This window comes from Lagopus leucura, unplaced genomic scaffold (assembly GCF_019238085.1).
Source record: "Lagopus leucura isolate 7727_CA_CO unplaced genomic scaffold, USGS_WTPT01 Super-Scaffold_100024, whole genome shotgun sequence".
NCBI classification, from domain to species: Eukaryota; Metazoa; Chordata; class Aves; order Galliformes; family Phasianidae; genus Lagopus; species Lagopus leucura.
Window position 1 is genome coordinate 7,170,946 of NW_024962276.1, and position 22,937 is coordinate 7,193,882.

The following is a 22,937-nucleotide window of genomic DNA, read 5'->3' on the forward strand; positions in this document are numbered from 1 at the left end:
ATTTGTGAGATGTGAGTAACTTTTGTTGTTCTTGACTCAGGCCCTTAGGACTTCTATAGATGCTTATGACAACTTTGACAACATTTCTCTTGCTCAACGTTTGGAGAAACACGAGCTGATAGAGTTCCGAAGGATTGCTGCATATCTGTTCAAAGGAAACAATCGCTGGAAGCAGAGTGTGGAACTCTGTAAGAAGGACAGACTGTACAAGGTCAGACACATATGCAGATCTGGTTTAGTATACTTGACTTATTTGAGGTCTTTCAACTGACTCCCAAATTCTCAAATTTGATCTCTTAACTTTCCAGTCGAGCTGCATCTTTTTGGGTGCCACTAGGTGGTGCCTCTTGGTACTCTTAGTAATCTGGCAAATCATGCTGAGGAATTCTTGGAAACTAACTGTAGAATCCTCTTCTTTGCTAATGTCAGTAATAAGTTGCAGCTTAGTTAAATACCGCATCCATGTCAGTGAGTGTACCTTGGTATATCAAGCTAACCAGTCTCTCTCCTGTTGTAGGATGCAATGCAATATGCTTCAGAATCCAAAGATACTGAGTTGGCAGAAGAATTGTTGCAGTGGTTCTTGCAGGAGAACAAGAAAGAATGCTTTGGTGCTTGTCTCTTTACCTGCTATGATCTTTTAAGGCCTGACGTTGTCTTGGAAACAGCGTGGAGGCACAACATCATGGACTTTGCCATGCCATACTTTATTCAGGTCATGAAGGAGTACTTGACCAAGGTAAGAGCAGGTGCTTCTCCACCACTGAAAGCTCGTTAGTCACTGTGGTGCGTATGCCTTGAGACTGTCTGCTTGCTACTAACATTGATATGGGCTTTGTCAAATGTCTGTCTGTCCATGTCCACACTTATTTTTCAGTCCATCTGGGGAGAGACTTCGCCCTCTAAGAGACTGAAACATTTGCAGACTCCGCCCTTTCTACCAATTGCAGAACATGCATCAGTAGTATTTGCCTGACCATGGGCAGTGTCATAAGTAGCTCCAGGATTCAGGCTTTTTATATGCCATGTCAATTGCAAATCCCAGCAGGGAATAAGCTAACTAAATTCTAGTCTGTGTACTAAAAAAGCTTGATTATTGCTAGAACTTGAGTTAACTTTGTCTGCTGTGCATTTAACTTTAAAATATGGCTCTGATGCTTAATAACACTAATTATCTGTATGACTCAACTCTTGCTTGAAGTTGCATTAGGATGGCAAAAATGCTCGGTAGTTTTCTGACTGACTTGAACCAGATTAGTCACAGCTAAATGCTAGCTGTCAATTGCAGAATTTGTCCTGCTGAAGCTATGTTAGTGGATAAAATGGCCTAAATCCCATAATGTTCAAAACTCTTCTCTGTGAGAAGTAAAAATTTTAGTTCAGTGCTTGAGTCAGTGAAGTCCACAGTGCCCCTTCGTCCAGTAGACTTGACTGGCTGTTACACAGAGGCAAGACTCTGTAGTCATATAGAGATCTGCTATCCTTGAGTGCTGTACCCTGGGGGGAGGTGGGAGCTATGTAAGCAATAATGTTGCTTATCAGATATGCTTGATGTACTGAGGTATTACTAGGCCTCTCTTGGGACTGGTAGTCCTGGAGAAGGATTCTTAGATTAAAATGTGACCTACTGAAAGATTAGGTTATAATTCTAGTTAGCTGATGAAATCAATGCAGTACAATCTGGCAACAAGCAGAGCTGCCTTTTTAAAGCAGATACTTCTGGTGTATCTTTATTTTCACTCTCCTGTACCTTAATTATTTCTTCCCTGACACTTTTGTTTCTACCTCTTATATGCTAAATATGGAATTTGATTTTTCTAAGCTGCACCTTCTGAATTCCTTTGCAGGTTGATGCAATAAAGGAAAAGGTGAAAGTTGATTCTTGTTTTCCATCTTTAAGTCTGGAGGACTAAGTCTAAGGATTCTGCATGAGTTTTTTTTCTTTCCTACGTTTATTACACTGCTGCTACTGCTTTTTCCCCAAACAAAATATCACTAAAGCATATGCAAATCGTTTAACTTTATGAGTAGCTAGTGCAGTAGGACAAAAGTAGATTCATTGCTACTAATAAGCTAATAGAACCTCAGGAAGGGCGTACAGGTGATCAGCTGGATCACAGTCAACCTGACGTCAAAGGGATAAACAAATCTTGCTATCTGACTGCCAAACTGACCAGAAGAATGACCTACAGTAAGGAATAAAGTCTTCTCAACTGTCTCTGAGCCATAAATCAGTATAGCATTTGCTAGTTACAAGGACTGTGATCCAGTTTCTGATCTCTTGACCACTACTAATGTGTGCTGACAGTAGGCAGAATAGATACTAGCTGCTTCAGAAGAGACTCTTCCTCATTCAGGTTCCAGTTCTTATGGTGCTAGTTTAATCCACATGGTGCTCTAGATCCTGCAGTAACTTAAAACCCCAGCTTTTAGATCAAGTCTGTGGTTCCCTTCCCTGTAGTAAATTTCTTTTAGTTGTACAAAAAGAAACAAGACTGCCTTCCAAGCTCTTCAGCTTCATTAAATTTCTTTTGCTACCTGTTTAAAAAAAAAAAAAAAAATTGCTCTTCTGAGGCTACTCTGGGATTTGCCTTTTGCTATGCAATGTTGCCCCTGCTAAGGGCAATCTCTAAGGCTTCTGTCCATCTTCTTCTGTACAAATACCACTTCAATTCTCCTTAAAACCAGCCCAAGTTTTAGTTTTCCATTAAGAAAGTGGTCGAGCAAAGGGCAAACAAACTGACAAATGGCTTCAAGATGGACTATGTGCAAACTGCTTCTTGGTGATGAGATGACTGTAAATACACCACTGGAACTCAAGGCTAACCTGACTAAAATGTGTAGTGTAAGGTCCTTCAGCAGCTAGTAAGTGAGGCAGTAAGAAAGCGTGTGTGTGAAAAAAGGTAATTGAACTGCAGTGTTTGCATAAACTACGCATGTGTAGCAGTCATTGCAATTACATCCCACTATCCTTAAGCTACAAGGCATTGCTGTGGGCTGCGTGTGGTTTTTGGGGGGAGCCTGTATGGCAGTCATCTTCAGACCTCACTCCTGCTTCAGTACTTTTGCCTCTTTTTCATGCACACATAACACAATAACATTGAATGCATGTTACTTTTCCTCTGCAGCTTATTGCAGTCCCTGTGGAAAAGCCTTTTAAACAATCTTGTAACAAGTGTGCTAGGGTACTGAACCTGATGAAGCTCAAGCAAGTGCTGTAAGAACCATCCTGCAGGCTGGTTGCAGACTTGTTCTTGGAATTGTTTGTTTAACTTTGAGGAGAGGCATCAAAACTGGGTCAAAAATGCATGGAATGTCCTGGGCTGGAGGCTTTCCAAGTGTATGTAAACCAAAAGCCTCTGCTGATTAGCGATCTTTGCACATTCTCCTTGGATCTGCATCTCTAAACTTGTGCTTTTATGTTCACTGTGTTGCTATTTGAGCTAAAACCAGTGCATTCTCAGCACGGTTTCTGGAAATGAGTCTTAAAGGATACACTCATGCACTTTGACAACAGCAAGCCAGATACCGGTGTGAGACAACAGAAAGGCTTGCCGTGGAAGCCAGATCAATGAATGAACTCAAAGCTCGGGACTTACGCCACTTCCTGGAGTATTGCCTCTAACAGAGGTTACAAATTAACAGGTTTAAGGAAGGCATGTTGTAACTTGCAATTCAGAAGGAAGAAAGCTGTTAGTGCTGCCTGCCGGTAATTGCTAAGTAGCACAGACACTGGAAACTGTTCAGCTCAACTGAACAAGTAATGCTGACCCTGTGTAAGTACAGGAGGACCTATCTTCAAGCTCCTTTATTAAGGACACATGAAATGAAAGACTAATCTGGTTTGCGAGTTGTCTTACTGTTTTACAAAGCAATTGGCGTGATTGTTTCTGACTTCACTCTAAATCTTATCTCTCAGGTAAAATATCAATACCTAATTTGTACGGTTTTAGTTTCAGGGCCTGCCTTAGACCATAGCAATGCTGAGTTTCCTGGTATCTGTTTTAGTAGCAAACGATACTTCACTGCAGAAGAAGTTTCTTCTCTTCCTTTTTGTAGGGGGGGCTAACAGCACAATCCCACTTGCTGTGCAGCAGAGTGAAGCTGGCTAGTCTTGTCCTGTTATTGTGTGTAAAGCTCACACAAGCTGAGTATTTGTGGGTTTAGGCTGACTGCCACACAGTTCTAGAGTGGAAAAAAGCAAGTCTTATACACATGCATTCTCTGCATTTGAACTTAAATTGCATGAGTGAATGGGTTTGGAAAGTGAAATCTTGAGGCTCAAGTGACATGTCGGATGCTATTGCAGTCTGCTCATACAAATACCAACTTCAGATTACTTTGCCTCAACATTATATTCAGGGAAACCCCTCCAGGTCTGAACGCTGTCCTAGAAGTTGCTCCAGCACCAAAGATCTCCAGCTGACACTGTGCCAAAATCTGAGCTTGTGACTTCAGGCTGTTGGTTTGGAGCCGTTGGAGCAACAGTCACTCACGAGCTTACTGATGTCAAAGTAGCTCTAGTCCAGTATGGGACCTTTCATACAGAGCTTCAGCCTGGAGCCACTTTCAATGAAGTTCCACAAATCCCTCAATTAAGGGTTTTTTTCAGGAAACGGACAATCTTGACTGCACCAGTACCAACATTGCTACTTGAATTGATCTGAATTTGTAAATGGTCTCCTTTTCTTGATGGGTGTTAACATACCACTAAGGCTTTTCCACTTCTCTGCCATGAATAAGTACCTCATCTAGAGTTGTTGTTTTAATTGTTGGTCTCGATTCCAGGTGGATAAACTGGATGCATCGGAGTCCTTGAGAAAGGAAGAGGAGCAAGCTACTGAAACACAACCTATTGTTTATGGTAATATTTTGGTTCATGTGTTGTAATATATTTGGCTTTTATATCAACGCTTCTTGATTTTCTTCCAAGAAACGTTCTTCATGTGAAAGCAAGTCTTAAGGAAACGTGTTCTGAAGTATAACTACAGTATTGCTGCTGAGACTGTATGGGGACTACAGGATTTGAGACTGTCCCATTACAGAAAGGTTTTCTTGAGGGAAGTAGCATGGGAGCTGTTCTAGAAGTGCTTTATTTAGATCTTGCTATTTATTATCTTGGATATTCATAGCCAGATTATTCCACTGATTCTAGTTAATTACAAATAGGAATTCTAACGAGTGATAAAGGGGCCTTCAGTCCATGGCTGGCATCCCCAGGCACTGCATCCTGAAGCAGTGTGATAACTGTGGACTATTAGCTTTGAAGCCACTGGATGTGATGTTTCAAGACCTAGCTGTGAGTACGAAGCTGATGAGTAGTCTGATCTATATTCTCTCTAAAGCAAAAAAATCTCATAGCAGCGTTTCTTTAGGCATGGTTAGCAATTGAGCATCTGAGATCTTTTGGGGAAATATCCATCCCAGCTGCTGAAGCCTCTAAGTCAGTCATAGGGAATTATTGTTGAACACACAGAAGTCAACAGGGATGCTGCAGGAATTCCATCTGAGCTGTCAGTACCTAACAATAAACGTGCAACTTCTGGCTGTTCTGTCTTCCAGGTCAGCCACAACTCATGTTGACAGCAGGACCCAGCGTTGCAGTTCCTCCACAAGCACCTTTTGGCTATGGTTACACTGCACCACCCTACGGGCAACCGCAGCCAGGCTTTGGGTACAGCATGTAAGGTGCAGCACAAGTCTGTTTGGAGCTAGCATATTTTCTTACTGAAACTCCACCGTCCCTCCCCGCTTTAACTCATAACAGGGAAAAAGCAAAGAGTTCTGCCTCGTGTTCTTGTAACCTTTATTTCATGAAGGACTGTTTTTTCTAGCGCAAACTATTTGAATCACTTCTGTTAAATCTTTTTCACATTCCATGTCATTTAGACTTTACTTTAAAAGGGGGAATAGTTTAAACAACTTTGTTCAAGTGGGCTTTTGCAGGACTGCTTATTACCATTAAGTCTATTGTGAAGATTCTGATTTGCACTCTATAGTGTTAAACTCTAATATTGAATCTTAAGTTCATCGTATGTGAGCAGCTTACAGTATGTACTGTCTATTCTAAATGCATTTAAGTCTCACTGTATATTCAGAGAAAGCTGAAGTGAAGATACTTGTATTTGACCTTGCAAGACTGCTGACAGAGACAACACTAATCAGCATATCCTACCCTGATGGATTGCATAGCTCTAAAAGAATTTAAAATGCATACAGACAACCTTGCCTGACTTAAAATTATGAGTAAAAGTTTTTTTCCTTAACCTATGCAGGTTTTTCCAGTTATGCATATAGAAAATGCTAGTGTCTTTTTGCTCACTCCATATGTAACAGATGACCTTATGTTGTGCTGTATCCTGTGCTTTTGTGGGACATTCCATTCAGGAACAGAGCACCATGATTCCAATCTGTGTATTTACTAACCCTGCCCTGAGGTTTGTGTATGTTGGATATTGTGGTGTTTTAGATCACTGTTTTGAGTGTACAGAAGAGAGAATTCAAGCATATTGCTGTTCAGTTTTGTTTGTGCAATTTGAAATTACTCAATTTAAAAATAAATTACTGGACTGTGGACATGCTGCATAGTAGTAGCTTCAATTTACTGTTTTCAAAAAGGACCTTCAACCTCAAACCAAGTATTACCACGCTAGCAGTATGGGGCATACAGGTGCATACACTTAAGGGTAGGAGGGGCCATTAGAATAGCAGCAGTGGAGACCATTAGTGCTGTCTTGCACTGAAGGGAGGATACAAGAGAATACATAATGCTTTTTCTACAGAAAGATTATGCCAGACAGAAGAGAACGGCACTTTTCAGTAGTGGGCTGCATTGTGGTCAACTGCAGCATCTTTGACCAGATGATACATTAGGATTGTAGTAGGGTGTGTCAGTTAAATTGAGATTATGTTCTAGGTATGTAAGTTGCCTTAAATATATTTAGCTTCAAATAAAATGGACTTAAATGTTTCTCCATGAATACTGTCATATTTGAGCGTGATGGATATTAGAGCATTGACCCTGTTAGAGCTGGAGACACTTCTGTCTCTTAACCAGGAGTCGTTGTCAACATCAGGTTCCAGATTTGAGGCTCAGTCTCCTTCCTGCTTGCTCATGTGAACTTTGTTGTACTGGGTGTCAGTTGAGCAGAGGTAGAACCTATGTACCAGTGTGATTTTAACTCTGCCCAGTTAAATCTCAAAATTGAGTGTTTCCTGAAATCGTATCTTACTGAGGATTAGCAGCTCCTCAGAGGTTAAAATTAGTTTCCTATAGGATGAACTGTTAATGTGTGGGTAACTCCCATCACATTGGTTGAATTGGGAACACTGACCTGCCTACAGATGCAGAAGCTGCACAGCCTCATCCAGAAAGGAGCACAGCTTGCATCTTCCCTTTACAAGTGTTTACTGGCTCTTAAGTATTGAGCTGCAAACCCCGCTTAACTTGTTCAGTCTCATACCAGTTACAAGGTATTGCATCAGCTGCCACATTGGAAACAACACAGTAATTCAGCTCCAGCTCTCTCCATCTGAGTGGGGCAATCTTCAGCTGCTCCAGGATGTAGCATTCTCTGAATTAAATGTCTTTCAAAAAAGCAAACAAACAGAAAAAAAAACACAACAAAACTCATACAAAGGAAAGGGTGGGGTGGAAACTTATTATTCACTTATGCCTCCTTGGAGCTGCTGTTCAGCCAGTGAGCTTCACACAATTCAAAATCCTCGATTCACTGCACAAGTTTTAAAAATACTGGATTCCTTCTTTTGGGTTGTAAAACTGTCAGCACTATTTTTCCCAACTCCACCAAGCCTAAATTCATAGAATGGCCTGAGTTGAAAAGGACCACAATGATCAGCTGGTTCCAACCCCCTGCTGTGTGCAGGGTCACCAACCTGCAGACCAGGCTGCCCAGAGCCACATCCAGCCTGGCCTTGAATGCCTGCAGGATGGGGCATCCACAGCCTCCTTTGGCAACCTGTTCCAGTGCGAAACCACACTCTGTGTGAAAAACTTCCTCCTAATATCTTCTTTCCCACTTCAGAATGCAATACACAAGCTAGAAAAACTCATCAACAGCATTAAGCTTTGCAAATTTACATCTTTTACAAAAAACAGTAAGTTTATTTCTACTGGAGAACACACTGAAACATCCCAAATCTGGGATTTTATCCCTTCAGCACCCATCTATACCAGTGCACTCAAATTCCTTTGCTCCCCAGCTCAGAAGAGTTTTAGATGACCAGAAACTTTATCTACTACATCAGCAGGTCCCGGCCCAATACCGAGGACGGTCTGGGAGCCTGGTGCTATCTGAGTGCGACCAGCATCCTGTATTAAGCTCACAGTCAGTCCCAGGCGCTTGGCATCAGCCAGGAGCTGAATCAGAGTCTCTTCATCGGGAGCTTTGAGGACCACCTTGGGCTGTCCGCAGTACTCCCACTGCTTCAGGAGCTCGGGGTTCCTCCTTTGAACCTGCTTGTAGGCAGAAACGGCCGCGTGGGAACACTGTGCCGCTACTTTACCCTTCCCCATCTTCAGATCGTTGCGGACGATCAGCACCATCTTGAACTCTCCCGACTCTCCCATGACGTTGCTTTCGGTCCCACAGCCGCCGGCGGACGCCGCCATGGCGCGGTGCTGCCGCAGGAGCCGACCGCGGATGCCCCATCCCAGGCACACACCGCAGGCAACCCCCGCCAGGATGCTGAGGAAGCCGGGCTTGGAGAGGTAATCCATGGCGGCTTTAGGAGACGGGCTGTGAAGACAGAGCTTACCGTGATCAACTGCTTACTGACAGGCCGTATTTGCTAACAGGCCGCTCTCCTTTCAGGCAGCGGGAACGGTCACAGCACGCGGCCTTCCCCCGCCTCCCCAGCAGCCAAAGCTGCACGACTTCCGCTGGTTCGGGAAGCGGGAGCCGCATGTGACTGCAAACCGCCGACAGAAGCACCGCAACCTCACCGGCCTCACCCAGCGCCAGGCCTCGCACAACCGGCGCAATTCGAGGCCGACGAATGAAAGAAAGGCGAAACGGGCCGGCTTCTCTCAGGGCCCTCAGGAGAGCCGAGCCCCGCCCCGCTCACCTGCCACCTCCGCGCGCCCACCACGCTGCTGCCGCCCCGCTGCCGCCCGGAGGTGACGCCACGGTCGCGCGCCAACGAGGATCAGAGCGCCTGTCGCCTCCGCTCAGCAGCGGGCCGGGGAAAGGAGAGCGGCGCGCCGGAAGTGACGCACTCATCGACTTCGGTAAGAGGAGGGTAAGAGGCGGGCTGGCTCCACCTCTACTTCCGGGTTGGGCCGGGCCCAGCAGGAGGAGCCGGAGCGCGGCGTGGTGAGTGTGGAGCGGTGGCACGGCGCGGCACGGCTTTCGGCGCGGCTCTCTGCCGGGTGAGGCTCTGCCTTTATCGTCCTTGCGGAGGCACCTCTTCCTCTTGGTGCTCCTCAGCGCTGCGGCCGCCCGGCTCCGTTCCCCTCAGGCCCCAGCCCCGAGCTCTCGTCTCTATGGCGACAGCTCCCCCTCAGGGAGGTGCGGTGTCGCAGCGCCCGGCGGCCCTTAGAGGCCGGGGCAGCGCTCAGCGGGCACTGCGGGGAGCGGAACCGCCGCGCTGTGCCGGCCCGGGGTCGGCGGAGGAACGGGAGCGGAACGGGAGGGGCCCAGGTGGGGTCTGGGAGAACCCGAGGGGCCGCAGAGCTGTGGGGTTCGGGCGGTGCTGCGGGCAGCTCGTCACCGGGCCGCGTGGGATCTGTGCGTCTCGTTGGGTAAAAGCCTGGCAACCCTGTGACGGGATCACCCGGTGCCTCCCGAGGGACGGTGACTGATGACACAGGGAGAAATCTGTCCTTTGAGATGGGTCGCGTTCCGATGGTCTCTATCTGCTTCTCTTGCACTCTGCTCCCCTGGTTGGCTGCCCTGTCGTCCCCCCCATTCTCTGTTATCTCCATTCCCAAAGCACAGTAGTGCTCTGTCCTGCCGGCTTGGATGGGTAAGCCCACATCCCTGAGGTGTCTCAGCGTTGCCTTATGTTGATGGAAGTTAACGTTCATGTGTGTTTGTCTGCTTCTTAGCTTTCTATCTGTTGGCAGCTAACGGTGACAGAAGCAATAAGATTCCTCCTTTCTTCCAGTTTTGCTGCTCAGACATTTTGACAAGTCGCACAGGTGACTTGAGGGAAGGGTTGCTGTATGTGTTGCTGTGTGTGACGGTAGCAGTTTGTCTGCAAAGTGCTGTGAAAGCAGGTTATCTGCCTTGAGCTGCATGTGTGAAACATCCTCAGGGCCCTCTCTGCCCTTGTTCTCTCTGCTCTGCCAACAAGTGGGTATCCTGGTTTAGTTCATGTTGATTACGTGGGTTGGGAGGGGATGCAGCGTTACCCTTTGATGCCTTGGAGCATGTGAAAAAGGCTTTATAATGACATTCCTCTTTCTTTTAGTTTATTGTTTCTGCAGCAGGGAATGGACTTTGTTATTATTGTTATTCCTTATTGGCAATAGATAATCAAAGATTGCTTCATCCTTTGTTTTCAGAGGAGGGTTTGAACAAACACATTTCCAGTTGTGCAATGGGTGGTTAGTACTAGTTGTTAGTTTGAGCTAAGCTCCCTGTGCTACTTAGCAATGAAATCAGTGGGACTTGTAAGCTCTGTGGGAAGGGAGAGGAGAGCACTCGTTAGCTTTGAAGTGGGAATTGGGAATGGGAAAGGTGAGTGTGCTGGGAACAGGGGCTGCCCTTCTGGCTGGAAACTTTGCCATGTCTGCTTCAAAGCTTTCTGAGTTGTTGTCTTTGAATGCCTTTTCAATCTGTCATAACTGTTTCTGACTGCATCATATTAGTGCCACTTGTTAGAATGTCTTAATGCGTATTTTGGGATCTCTGTGTGTGTTTTTCTCCTCAATAAGTTCTAATTTTAAAACAAAACAATTATTATTCCTGGTCTATAGAAGGAGTAGGCTGTTTTTTTCAGGTACAACTGCAATGAGAAATTATCACCTTCAGTTAGAACTTTAACTGCAGCTGGCTGGAGAAGTGTCAGCTGGATGGACTTTGCTGTTCCAGGAGGACGAAGGGCGCAGCCTCAGGGCTGTTGCAACACTGTGCTGTTGCTGTAGCAGGTTGGAAGCACAGCCATGAGATTTGGTGCCATGCTGACCAGGCAGACCTGGGGAACAGTGCAGGCTGATGGGTAGGTCAGCGTGTTTGGAAGCTGTAGAAAGAATACTGTCCCCACTTAAAAGGCTTGGAGTCGAGCTCTGTGGTTCACATTACAGGCAGGGTGTTCTTACTGGATAGCTGAGGCAGCCCTAGTGTGACCTGTACTGGTTCCATCAGTCTCTAACTCTGGGTTCTTTCCAAGCTGCTTTCTAGCAGGATTCTGTTTTGTGTGGATGTGTTTCCTTGTGACAGTGACCTTCCTTTCCTCTCTGGGGCACAGGCAGCCTGCCCACGGAGAGCTGTGACACTGCCAGGATGTCTGCACGTGGCACCCCTGCAACTTGTTTGACTTAATGTTAAACCATCCTTTCCTAACAAAGATGTTCCAAAATCTTTCTGGAAAAGTAGAAATTTGATCTCTGAATGGTAACATTACACTTCTTTTTTTGGTGATTTCCTCTGGCTAGGAATTGGAAAATAGGTCTGGTGTACAGAGGCATAACCCACAAAAAGGAAACCTGCGGTCTTTAACTGAATTACTTGCTCTTTCCTTTGAGGGATTAAACTATTTCAGTTAGAAAAACGTGGGTTTTTTTTCGTGTGGGAATAAAAGTACTCCTATCAAAGTAGCCCATTATAGCTGTGTCTGTGGAGACTTTGTACATCTCTCAGATGTGTCCTCATTTACTTTAATTGAACGCTTCCCATGAGCATTAAAGGACTGGAAAAATAAAGTAGTTACTTTCTATATTTTCTGTGGCTTTTAGGAAGGTTGTTAACCTTCAAGTGAGGGAGCCTGTCAGCCCTGTATCACATGGTGAGCAGCACTGTCTCTCTGTAGGTTTGGGAGAGCACTCACTTTGGTCTTGAATGCCTCCAAAGCTGAGGATGTATTTGTTCCACTGGCTTCAAAGGCAGAAGAAGTAGTGAAGAGTGGCACAGGAGCCTAAGGGGTATGTAATGCTTTGCTTTGAGACCAATCTCATCCCGTGTTTAAAGGTGTTGGTGTGCAGGCAGTCTGCCTGCTGCAGGAAGGTGCTCTCAAACCTTTGCTGTGCCAAGGAGCTGTGAATGTAATCTCTGTCCAAATCGCTGCCTTTGTTGGGGTGTCTGAGATCTGAGAGAACTCTCAAAACCCAGCTTCTGTTCTTTGTTTTCTTATTGTGATCGATGAGCAGGGAGGCAGGTGAAGAAGAAATCGCTATCAGAAAAGTTGAGGAGAAGGAAGAAGCAGAGTATTGGCTGGATTGGAGTATGTGGCTTCAAATGCAAGAAATGAGAAAAGACAGAAAATGGTGTGCTGCTGATGTTCCCCCCCCAGGCACCTCAGCAGAACAACCTGAACTATAAGCATGGTTCCAACAGCTGAGTGACTTGTAGCTGTTAGAAAGGAGAGTCAGGGCTCCAGGGTTCTGCAGGGGCAGAAGTGTGAGAATTAGGGATCAGACACCATGTGGGAAAGCAGTGAGATCACCAAGTTCGTGTCACAGCTTCCTCACTGTTCCAAAGCCATAGAAAGGAGTCCTTAAAGCATCCTTAGTGCAGAAGTAAGGATAGTCAGCTCTGCCAGCACCCAGCTGCCTCTTCTTTCCTTTGACGTAAGTGCAGCAGCACAGAGCAGCCTCCGAACAGCAGGAAGAAGGGACTTCTGTCCTCTGTGATCACAGAGTGCAGAACTTGCAGTGCCTCCTGCTCTTCTGCTCCAATAGCTTGTTATGCTTGCACTGACACTAAAGCACCAGTCACAGCCTCGACAAGCCCTTCCTGTTGGCCAGTTTACATTTTGCCCAGCAATAATTGTCTTTTTGTGCTTAATGTTATGGATTGCACTACGGCTGAATAATGCATTGTGGGCTGTTTGTTCAGCCCCACAAAGAAGCTCTGTGTGACACAACAACAGCTCAAAGTTGTTTTCCTCACTCTCTTAAGTAGTTGATATCTATTTTTGCTGGTAACTGCTCAGTGCACTGGGTATGTTTCTTTTTGAATATGAGCTGTGGGATTGTTCAGGGTTTGTGAGGAGTGATGATCTGTTTAGCAGCTGGGACTTGATTTTCTTTGGTGAGCTTCCATAGGTTTGGTGTGGATGTGAGGACGTGGACTCGGTAAATGAAAGGTCACTGCAATTTGGCTCAGTCTGCTATTCCAATTATCCCCAGGTGAAGACAGCCCTGCAGGACCCATAACTCTTACTGGTATCAAAGATGTGGGCAGACTGGGGTGCTGAGCTGTGTGCACGCCCTCCTTCCCTCATGCTAATATACTTTAAGTATAATTAGGCTGCAGTCAACTGAGAAGGGCTTTCTGCAACCAGGAAGGGGCTGGGTTCTGAATCGCTGCCCTTTGGGACTGACCCTGTGATGGGCACCAAATCTCCCAGTCACCTGTGCTCTCAGATGGGAGTTTTTACAGAGCACTTCTGCAGAGTGGTGGGACTCTAGGACCTTCTTAACAAGTGCTCAGCCTACACAAGTGTGCGAGGGGGTTATTTGTCTTTGGTGTAAATACTGATCTGTGTACTCGAGGTAGTGTTACGCAGAGCTAATCCCAGATTAGGGCCTTCCCAGGCAGGCAGGATGCAACTGGTTCTGCTGGCTGTGGTCGTGGAGGCTGTGTGTAGGTAGCAGCACAGCTGGGAGCTGCAGAGATGGGTGGGTTTTGTGTGGCAGTGGTACTGAGTGCAGTGCAGAGGGAGTGCTGTGCATGGCTGAGACCTTCATGTCCAACACAGAAAGAGTCTGTATTGCATGAACTGGTTTGCTTGAAATGGAATGAAGCTGAATACAGAGAACAAACTGAGACTTCAGTTTTGAAGGCTGGATTTGCAAAGGAAAAAGGTGAGTTTCATAGTGAGCAACGTGTGACTTCCACTGATGGCTTGAGTAAAATTTTGGGGTGTTTATCTTTAAGAATGTGACTGCAGTTCCCTAACATGGAACTCTCCTGCGTGGTGCCCCAGGAGCAGCAGCTTCTGTGCAGCCGGCAAGTGTGGATGCCCACTTCCAATAATGCTGTTCGGAGAAGGAGCTTTCTGTGTGCAGTATATGCACATCTGGCTTGTGTGCATGTACATGGATCTGATATATGTGCATAAATACACGTACAAAGCAAAACCCCCATGTAAGTGCCATCACTAGAAATTGGATGCTCCGCAGCCTGCGGGGATCCGGTGCTCTGAGACCAGGAGGTGGCCCAGCATATGATCCATATGTCACTGCAGCAAGTGGTCTGTGCCCTGCAGCCAGGCTCTGCTGACTCCAGCCACCCGCTGGGGGGGGGGGGGGGGAAGGAATTTTGCATTTGTCTGCTGTTGAGTGAGTGGCTGCAGAGCTCCTGCTGTACCACCTCAGTCCTCTGCTGCCCTGAGCTCCTTGGGGAGCCCTGCAGTGCTGGGCCCAGAAGCTGCAGTTTAAATGGGAGTGAAGGTCTCACTGCTGTTTACCAAACTTAAAGTGCTGCTTTGGCTCTGAAGGCCAGTGTAAATCAAAGGGGAAATATCTTTTTTTTTGCCATAAAATTTTAATTTCCTGCACTGGGCAGTTTTATATAACCTGTCATTTTAATATCACACTGTTTCCCAACAAAAGCACCGTATCAAACCCTGTAAATCAAGCTTCCTGGCAGTGAGAATTGTAATGCAAACGAGTTGCTTTAGCTTTGTGGGACTCTGTTCTCCAAAATGAAATTCCAGAGGCTGGTCTAAGATTCATAGGAGGGTGTTTAACACCGTGGCTCTGGCTGGCTGCTGCTTGTGTTCAGTTGCACAAGCATTGTCAACTGTGCAGAATGAAAGCAGCTCTTGCAATGTTCCGTTTTACGCTGGCTTCCAATTGCTGTGCAATTTCCTTTCCTGGATAAGGAAAACCACAGTGGTTCTCATGAAACTTTAAGGCTGATCTCATCAGAAGAGAGACTGAACTTGCAGAGAACGTTGGCTTTTCCAAATGCTTTTCATCAGGCAGTGCAGAGCTTTCCTTTTCTGCTTTAGCGATATTAGACCGTATGATGTGAGATGCAACTCTGGATCTTGGTTGCCATGTTGAGGGGTTCTTTTTATGAATCTGGGAGCATTTTGAGATCTGCTTGCATGTGGCTTACCCACAGAATAGATCCTCTAATGTGAGAGTCAAAGCCTGAGCTTCACTTTGGGATTGAATGGGAGCCCATGCAATGCTCTGCTCCTCCTGGAGTGCCAGCAGTGGGCTGCTGGGTGCAAGGGCTGTTTCACAAGCTTTTGTTCAGTCATAGAAATGAGGGAGTTTTGTCACTGAAGTGCAAAAATTCGGATTTCTGTAGGTGGAAAGGTTTTCAACTTTGTCATTTGTGGGAATGGAAACACTTCTGCTTTTTCGTGGTGTAATGTGGGATAACTGTGGTTTGGGGAGCTGCTGGGTGTTTGCATGCATCCTTTGACTACTGAGTAAACAGTCTTTGTAACAGCAATGGAGACATGATGCTCTTTGGTTTTGTTCTGTTAGATCCCTGTACGTGAGTGATCTATGAAATGGCAGAGAATGGAACAGATTGTGACCAGAGACGCATAGGAATGAGCAAAGAACAGCACAATGGGAGCTTCACAGGTAGGTAGGAAATGTCCTCATGTTCTCAGCTGGTCAGCTTGGTGTGTAAGTGACCAGCACAGGATTTGAAAGGAATTTATGTTGGTATGCTTTATGCCCAGATAATGCAAAAGGAGACACCTGAATTACTACTGGAAACTTCAATCTGAAATCTGGAGAACTTCTGTAATGTAAAGCCACAGAATGGTTTCATGCTATCTGCTGCCATTCAGCTTCTCTCTTACAGACTTCTCCTTCCAGTGTTCTTACTCTGTAGCTCGTATGCATGTAATCCTCTAACAGTGGTAGGGGCTGCAAGCTAAAAGCTGAAGAGTTGGTATGGGTAATAAAATCTGTTATGCTCTGGGAGAAATCCAGTTTTCAGTCTCCCAGTTTCTAGCTTTTCTGTTGACAACTTCACTATAATGCATCACTTTCAATTGTACGTCGCTGGCAAAAATAGTTAACAGCTTCATCTCCTGCCTTGCCTCTGTTGTTCTTACTGGTATGTCTGAAATCAGCTTGGATTGGTGTTTAGAATTTGTGAAAGGTAACCTGGGAACATTTAATGAAGACCTTTGTCACTGAATGCTCTGTGCAGTGTGGAGATGGTTATCATCTCAGTTGGTTTCCTGTCTGCCTTTGAATGTGCCAGTTCCATATTTAATTGAGTTTTGTAATCAAGTGATTTCTCACGTTGTTCACAGGCTTACACCACTGCAGTCTCTTACAACGTTTACTGAAATCGTACAAAGTTGCAAAAAAACCCAGGGCTGAAGCATTTTTATTAGACATATTAAGTGGAAAAAGTGGGGAACAAAACTTCTTGAGCAAGGAATGAGCTGAGGTTGAAAGAGAAGCGTGTGAATGTGTGTATGGAGCCAACCAAAGCCTTCCTGGGGAGTGTGGGTGTCCAGTACTTGCTGCTGTGGGATTCCTGTTAGTTCATCTGAAGCAACAGGCACTTACAGCTGAGGAAAATTAGATGGGCACCGTGACTGAGGTGCAGTTGGTGTTACGGTGGTACTGCACTGCAATGTAACCAAATCACTGTGGTTAGAAGCAGCAAAATGTATCGTGTCAGTTTAAGTGAGGGGCTGTGGTGTGTGAGCAAAGCCTTCTCACAGGAGCACAGGAGCACTTCCCTTCTGGCAGGATCCTTTTGGAGAAGCTGAACAGCCTGGCAAGGCTTAACATAACCCAGGGATTCTTACTGGGAGGGCAGATACTGTTATCCAGTTACACGGTGACTGGGTGTGTGGAGAGCACATGTAATTCAATCTGCTTCGATTGGAGCAGTCTGAGAATAACTTTGGAAGAGAACCAAACTTGAAAGTTCAGAGTGAAATGTGGGCTGTGCAGTGGGCGATAGAGATGCCTTTGACCTGGTGTGTTAGCTGATCTGAAACTAATGGTGCATAATGCTAATACATTTAACAGACTTCTTGCACCCTGCGCCCATTCTGGAATGGTTGTCAGCTACATGGAGGGGAAAAAAACCCACATTTCTTTACTGGAGGACACGTGATTTCTCATGGCTTTGGAGCAAATGCTTTGTGATCAGTGAAGGTGATGAGTGGAGCTCGTGTTCGCTCCCTAACAAAACCAATAATTAACTGTGTAAATTTGGGTGGGGTGGAATCTGAACTGTCAGCCTGTGCTTTCATATTTCTGTTGCTTTTCATTTGCAGATTCCTCTTTGTTGAGTGAACGGAAGCGAAGGGACCGAGAAGAGAGGTTGAATATTGTCCTCTGGAGGCAACCACTTGTTACCTTGCAGTATTTTTTCCTGGAAACTCTAATAAACTTGAAGGAATGGACCATAAAGTAAAGATAATTTCTTTATCTTCTTCTAAGCATTCTGGGGAAACCCATGCTGTGATTCAGTAGCTCACTCTGACATCTCACTTTCCCCGATGATTCATAGCTTTAAAACTCTTTTTCCAGAAAACATTTATGTTTGTCCCTCAAAGGCAGCCACTGGCACATGCCACGCTTCCAGCTGCATACCCAGACCTTCTGCCTCAGTGACAGAAGTGTACACGTGGTCAGGTCTCAATGGAAGATAATTGCAAACTTCCTTCCTGAGAGTTGAATGCTTCCATTTGAAAGAATGGGACAATGTTTAGGGATCCTGAAGGCAAGAGATCTTGCAGTTAAGACTGCAGTGTTAAGCACTGATCTTTTAATGTGTGTGTTAGTATCACTTTATGATCTTTGAGTAATTTAGCTAGGGCAAGGTTCAGGATGACGTGGAATTTGTGTTGGTGTTTATTTCTGGTGCTGCAAGGAGGACTTTGCTTCTAAGCTGTGTGGTCCCTTTCATAGCAGGAAATTACTTATTAAAGCATTTCTAGCATCATTTACACCCTGGATGGAATGGGCTTTTATTCTAGTTGTAACTGCTAATTGCATGTTTCCAGCATCTTCTGCTAATGCTCCTTTGCAGAGAGCTGAGAGTGGTGATAATGGGCTCTGTTCACAGACTGCTGGGCTGGGTTTGATGTGCTGACACATAAGTTCAGTTGATACAAACTTCTGTTTTCCATTTTCATCTTCTGCAATGAAAAATAGCAGATTTACTTAGGCTTAATCCCATTTTGCACTCCCAAAATCATCTATTCCCCAAAGCCCAATTATTTTACATTCTTTCAGCTACCACTGGAAACTGTTTCTTTGAGCAGTGCTTTCCCACATCTTGCCTTAGCTGTTTCAAACAATCTCCAACCATCACAGAAATAGAATTTGAGGTGTTATTTTAGGCTATTTCCCAGCTGTCTAGATATTGCATTTTATTACAGATAATACTTGCATTCTGAATTGCACAGCACATCTGTGTTATGTACCACTACCCAACACAGAACTACACAACCACAGCTGTGTTGTGTAGCATGACCGTATATTTGCAGAAAATAAGACTGTACCATGAGCTGTGAAGGTGACCTCAAATTGAATCTTAATGGTTTCCTGTGTTCCACTTGAGTAAATTGCTATTTAAATGGTGACAGTCACTTGAAAATCTAATTCTTGCAGTGATATGGACAGCTACTTTTTTCAGCTTGCTAAATGTTGAAACATTTCTGAATGTATTTCTTTATTACACCTCTTGTATTTCTACAGGTTTCTGTCTTCCATCTAAATTGATAACTTGCAGTTACAGTTTGCTATGTCTGTGATTTTATAGCATTAGATGACAGAAAATAAATGTATGTGGCCACACAATCAAGGAATTTGTATCAAGCAGGGTTGTTGCAACCTTGTAAAATTGGTCACATGCAAAAGCTGGCTGCCAAATTACATAGAAAAACACTTTTCCCCCTTACCTGCAGTAGCTTGCTGATACTTCACAGTCAGTTAAAACACACATACTAAACTTTGAGCTGTCACAAAATAGATTCTCTTCAACAGATCAAGAGAACCAGAGTAGTGTATGGATTTTTGCTGTGGCTTTGCCCACCAACAAGTGGACTGAAGTGAGCCCTGCTGTTACCCACTCCCATCCCCTCCCCAGGGCCAGTGCCTGCTTTGTTCTGTGCTTGATCAGGACTGCTGCCCTGGGTATGAAATGCTCTTGTTAAAGCTGAACATTTGATGTTTAGGTTGTGTTTGCTTCCAGACAGTGACTTTGTTTTTCTTTATTTACAAACAAAACAGTGAAGTAGAGATTTTCCACAAGAACAAAGGCTCCCCAGGTATTTCTGGGGAGGTTTGTGTTTTTATAATAGCAGACTTCTCACCTGCCATACTGACTGCATCCACACAATCCCACTCCACAAAATAAGTTACTTTTAAATGAATGCTAAGTTATGAAAGGCTCTAACTGCTATTTGTCTTTTAAGATTGTGGCATCGGCGAAGTATCCTGGTGTCTTTTTTACTGATGCTTGCAGTGCTTACAGCTACGTATTACGTTGAAGGAAGACATCAACAGGTATGAGGTTCTCGAGTGACTAATGCTTGTACCTGTGCTAAACTAGCTGTGCTGGGGATTGAATGGGATCTTTGTGAGATTCTAATGTGTCTTTTGAGCCCCTGTTTGCTGAAGGTTTTTTGTTCATGACTCCCCTTGTATTGAGCGTGGGTGTGTTGTATTTGAAGGATGGGGGAGGATCAGCTGTGTATGTCTTCTATTCTGTTGCATACGTAGGTGTTCCATTTCTCAGCTATTCTTGACTGAGTAAGCACACCTCTGATGCTGCAGCACTCCTTAGTTGTGAACAAGTTTTCAACAGTGGTGTGAGCTCTGGAGAGAATGTTAATCTGAGTCATGATAGAGCTTCATGGATTTCCAAGAAATGTTTCTTGCTATGGAAGGGGGTCCTGACCAATCAGGGTAGGCATGGATGTTGACATAAAATGGCTTCATGGCTCAGGTCTCTATCTCTGTTGTATCTTATGTGCCTATTGTCTTAAAATGGCTGTTTTAAAAACTTAGTTGTTTGGGGTTACGTGATGATTAATGCTTTTGCATCACTTGAAGAAGTGCAGGCGCTTGCTCCAAGCATGAGGAGATGATGTCTATTCCTTTCCCTTCTCCATTTCTCCTCGAGTTTCATATTTTCCCTGGAGGCAGCCCTTGTTAACCCAGCAGGACATTTCCTTGTGCAGCTGACTCATCTTAGTGCTGTTACTGTGAAAATCAGCAGGTTCCCAAACTCGGGGAACTTGTTTACTGTTATGCTGTGTTTCTAACTGGTGGACACATAGATCTGGAACAGGAGTTCTGGCCTTTTGGAACAGGTCTCGTAGTGCAGTGAAATGATTTTTCAGCTCATGGCATCCTCACTCAATCCCATGCTTGAGCCTTAAGCAGTGGCCATTTCTTCTTCCTGATGCCCAAACGCCTACTTCATTAAGAAATCCTGCTTTGGTGCCTTCATCAGCAGGAAGAGCAGAGCTGGATGCTCATCACCACTAGATGGCTCTTACAAACTGGGGTTGAGTTGCACTGCCCTGAGGTTGCTGCTGGCCATGGGCTGGGCATGGCAGCGCCTCCCCAGAGCTCTGCAGGAGGCTGCTGGGAGAAACCTGGCACCTGTGGGACTGGCAAGGCTTGTGCTGCCTGCAGTGTCCTCAATTCTTCATCCCTCTCCTTGAGAACTTGTTGATCATAAGGCCTGTAGGCTTTTCTTGTCAAAGAGTGTTTTCTGTACAAGTCTGTGCTGTAATTGTAGTAAGCTGCAAATGGAAGAACCTGGTTCAGTTATTATAATGCAGACCATCACCTGTGTTAGCTTGTAGCTTTAACATTCTCCTCTGAGAGACATCACCTCAGTTGTTTCTGTTCTCTTTGGTGGTTTCTCTTTCAGTATGTGCGGTACATGGAGAAGAAGTTCTTCTGGTGTGCCTACTGGGTGGGATTGGGCATCCTGTCCTCTGTCGGACTTGGAACAGGTCTTCACACCTTTCTGCTCTATTTGGTAAGCGTATTTTATGCCCCATGTTTTATCTGAATCGTGTATTTCAATTGTGCGGTTTTAAGATCTTGTGAATAAGGGATCTTTCGTAAGTGCAAATGTCAAATACTTCTGAAGGAGAAGAAATACTCAGTGTAACACTGCAGTGCACTATGAGTACTCATCTTGCTCTGTGCTGCATAGCCCTGCTGTGTAGCTTGTATGCTGTTAAGTCTCACTGTGAAACAGAGTCAAAATCAGCAGTGTTCTGTGCTGTCATTTACTGCTATAAATAAAACGTTTTGTAGTGCTCAGCTCAAATGTTTCCATTAACAATTTTTCAGCCCGCTCTTCATAGCTTAAAATGATCACTTTTCTATCAGAGAGACCAAGAATAGGCAGCTGCTTGGAGGTTCAGTCTGTATTCATTTTGCTTTGATAATAATGGCAAGAAAAATGTCTTTCTACCAAGAGAAAATACTCTGTGTTGTTCTGAAAGTGTATCTGATGTTGTTTATCTCAGCTCAGCTAGGAAAGTTGGGGAAATGTCTGGCTGTGTTTTGCTTTTGGCCATTGGATTAGTTCCTTGTTTATGAAACCACTGTCCTGGATTTAAGTAAAGGATTCATGGCCACGAAATAATTAAAACCAGTTTATGCAACAAATGTCATCTTGTATTTGGGACAATTACAGATGTTTACTTTCAGAACTGCGTTAATCATTAACAATAACACAGAAAGCACTACAGGAAACAAAGAACTCGTGTTTTTCCATGGAGTGAAGCAGTGCCTATGAAATCCAGTGGCATCTGTATCAGCTGCATTTGCAGCAGTGTCAGCCTGTCAGTGTGGCTTCTCTCCTAAAGGCTGAAAGTACAGGAGAAAGGAAAGTGCTGCTAAACAGAAACAAGTTAATGCACACACACCTTATGGGTTAAGACTTCTAACCAAAGGCATGGCATCCTCTTGGGAGCTGTTTGGAGAGTTTATAGTACTGTCCCTAGTCTCGGTTTTTACACAGTTCTGTCAGAAATCTAGTCATTAACTGATGTTTTCCATTGTTTGCAAACTGCATCTGACACTGGGTTATGTTTTGTTGTACGTCGATAGGAAGCAGAATAGGAAAGGCTCCCATTCTGTACCATTGGCTGCTCCCACACTGCTATCCTGTAAGGAAGGACTTTTTATTTTCTTTTTCTGAAGGATGGTGGAATGGACTGAGCTTTCTTTTACTCTGCTTTTGGAAATCGGGCTGTTTCCTTAGTTCTGAATTACTTCCATTCAGTGTCACAACACATCGCTCGAGTTTCATTGGAGCCCTGTGTTAGGCCACAACCTGCTCTGACATTTAAGTCTCCGTTGGCTTAATTAGCGATTAGCGAGGGTGTTAAGTTCAGAACAAATGCACTTCTGGGGAACTTAACGTGGTGGAACACACGTGGCTGCGTGCCACTAGATGGCAGTGGGAGTGTAGGAACACGGGCTGATTGCCCTGACTGCACGTTGCCATTTTAAGTGCCAGATCTGTTACTTTTGTCGGTACCGCGGCAGCAATACACGTATGTAATGCACTCAGCAGTATTGTCCAGTCCTTGGTAGCCACTGAGCTTGAGGTACACCTTGTGTGGAAGGGAACAGGAACTTGAGGCAGTCGCTGCCACTTTTACAGGTAAATTATTTCAGACTCCTGGATTTAGCCCTCTGTGAACAAAGCAGTCAGGAGCTCCAGCTTTCAGGAGGAGTTTTAAAATAATTTACTGTTTTAATTGTCCAGCAGGCTCCTCTAAAAGTAGAAATGTAATAGCTGTGGCCAAGTCACTGTATTAACTTT

At 44.9% G+C, this 22,937-nt stretch overlaps 3 protein-coding genes across 11 annotated transcripts in view; 2 read left to right on the forward strand and 1 right to left on the reverse strand.

The window, feature by feature from the left end:
- Positions 1-6,576, forward strand: part of CLTC (clathrin heavy chain) — a 29,460-nt gene extending 22,884 nt beyond the window's left edge. For 2 of the 3 annotated variants that reach the window (XM_042879470.1, XM_042879472.1), the window contains 5 exons: positions 41-211; positions 518-739; positions 1,848-1,868; positions 4,789-4,864; positions 5,563-6,576. In XM_042879470.1, coding sequence (XP_042735404.1) covers positions 41-211; positions 518-739; positions 1,848-1,868; positions 4,789-4,864; positions 5,563-5,687 — 615 coding nt within the window. In that variant the 3' untranslated portion in view covers positions 5,688-6,576. The remainder of the gene's footprint in view (positions 1-40; positions 212-517; positions 740-1,847; positions 1,869-4,788; positions 4,865-5,562) is intronic. The other variant, XM_042879471.1, reaches the window with a different exon arrangement.
- A 1,526-nt stretch (positions 6,577-8,102) lies between these two features.
- PTRH2 (peptidyl-tRNA hydrolase 2) lies at positions 8,103-9,174 on the reverse strand. The gene is made up of 2 exons (XM_042879816.1): positions 9,088-9,174; positions 8,103-8,759 (listed from the first exon to the last, which is right to left on the reverse strand). The coding sequence occupies exon 2, from the start codon at positions 8,738-8,740 to the stop codon at positions 8,225-8,227; it is 516 nt and encodes a 171-aa protein (XP_042735750.1). The 5' UTR covers positions 8,741-8,759; positions 9,088-9,174; the 3' UTR covers positions 8,103-8,224.
- Positions 9,175-9,273: 99 nt separating this feature from the next.
- The window catches only part of VMP1 (vacuole membrane protein 1), a 56,584-nt gene continuing 42,920 nt past the window's right edge, over positions 9,274-22,937 (forward strand). The window contains exons 1-7 of one of the 7 annotated variants that reach the window (XM_042879744.1): positions 9,320-9,335; positions 11,995-12,106; positions 15,632-15,733; positions 17,153-17,281; positions 17,404-17,539; positions 19,552-19,642; positions 21,021-21,131. In XM_042879744.1, coding sequence (XP_042735678.1) covers positions 15,658-15,733; positions 17,153-17,281; positions 17,404-17,539; positions 19,552-19,642; positions 21,021-21,131 — 543 coding nt within the window. In that variant the 5' untranslated portion in view covers positions 9,320-9,335; positions 11,995-12,106; positions 15,632-15,657. Of the gene's footprint in view, positions 9,392-10,513; positions 10,704-10,950; positions 11,185-11,994; positions 12,107-13,904; positions 13,991-15,631; positions 15,734-17,152; positions 17,282-17,403; positions 17,540-19,551; positions 19,643-21,020; positions 21,132-22,937 lie in introns of those variants that run through there. The other 6 variants (XM_042879745.1, XM_042879746.1, XM_042879743.1 and 3 more) reach the window with 6 other exon arrangements.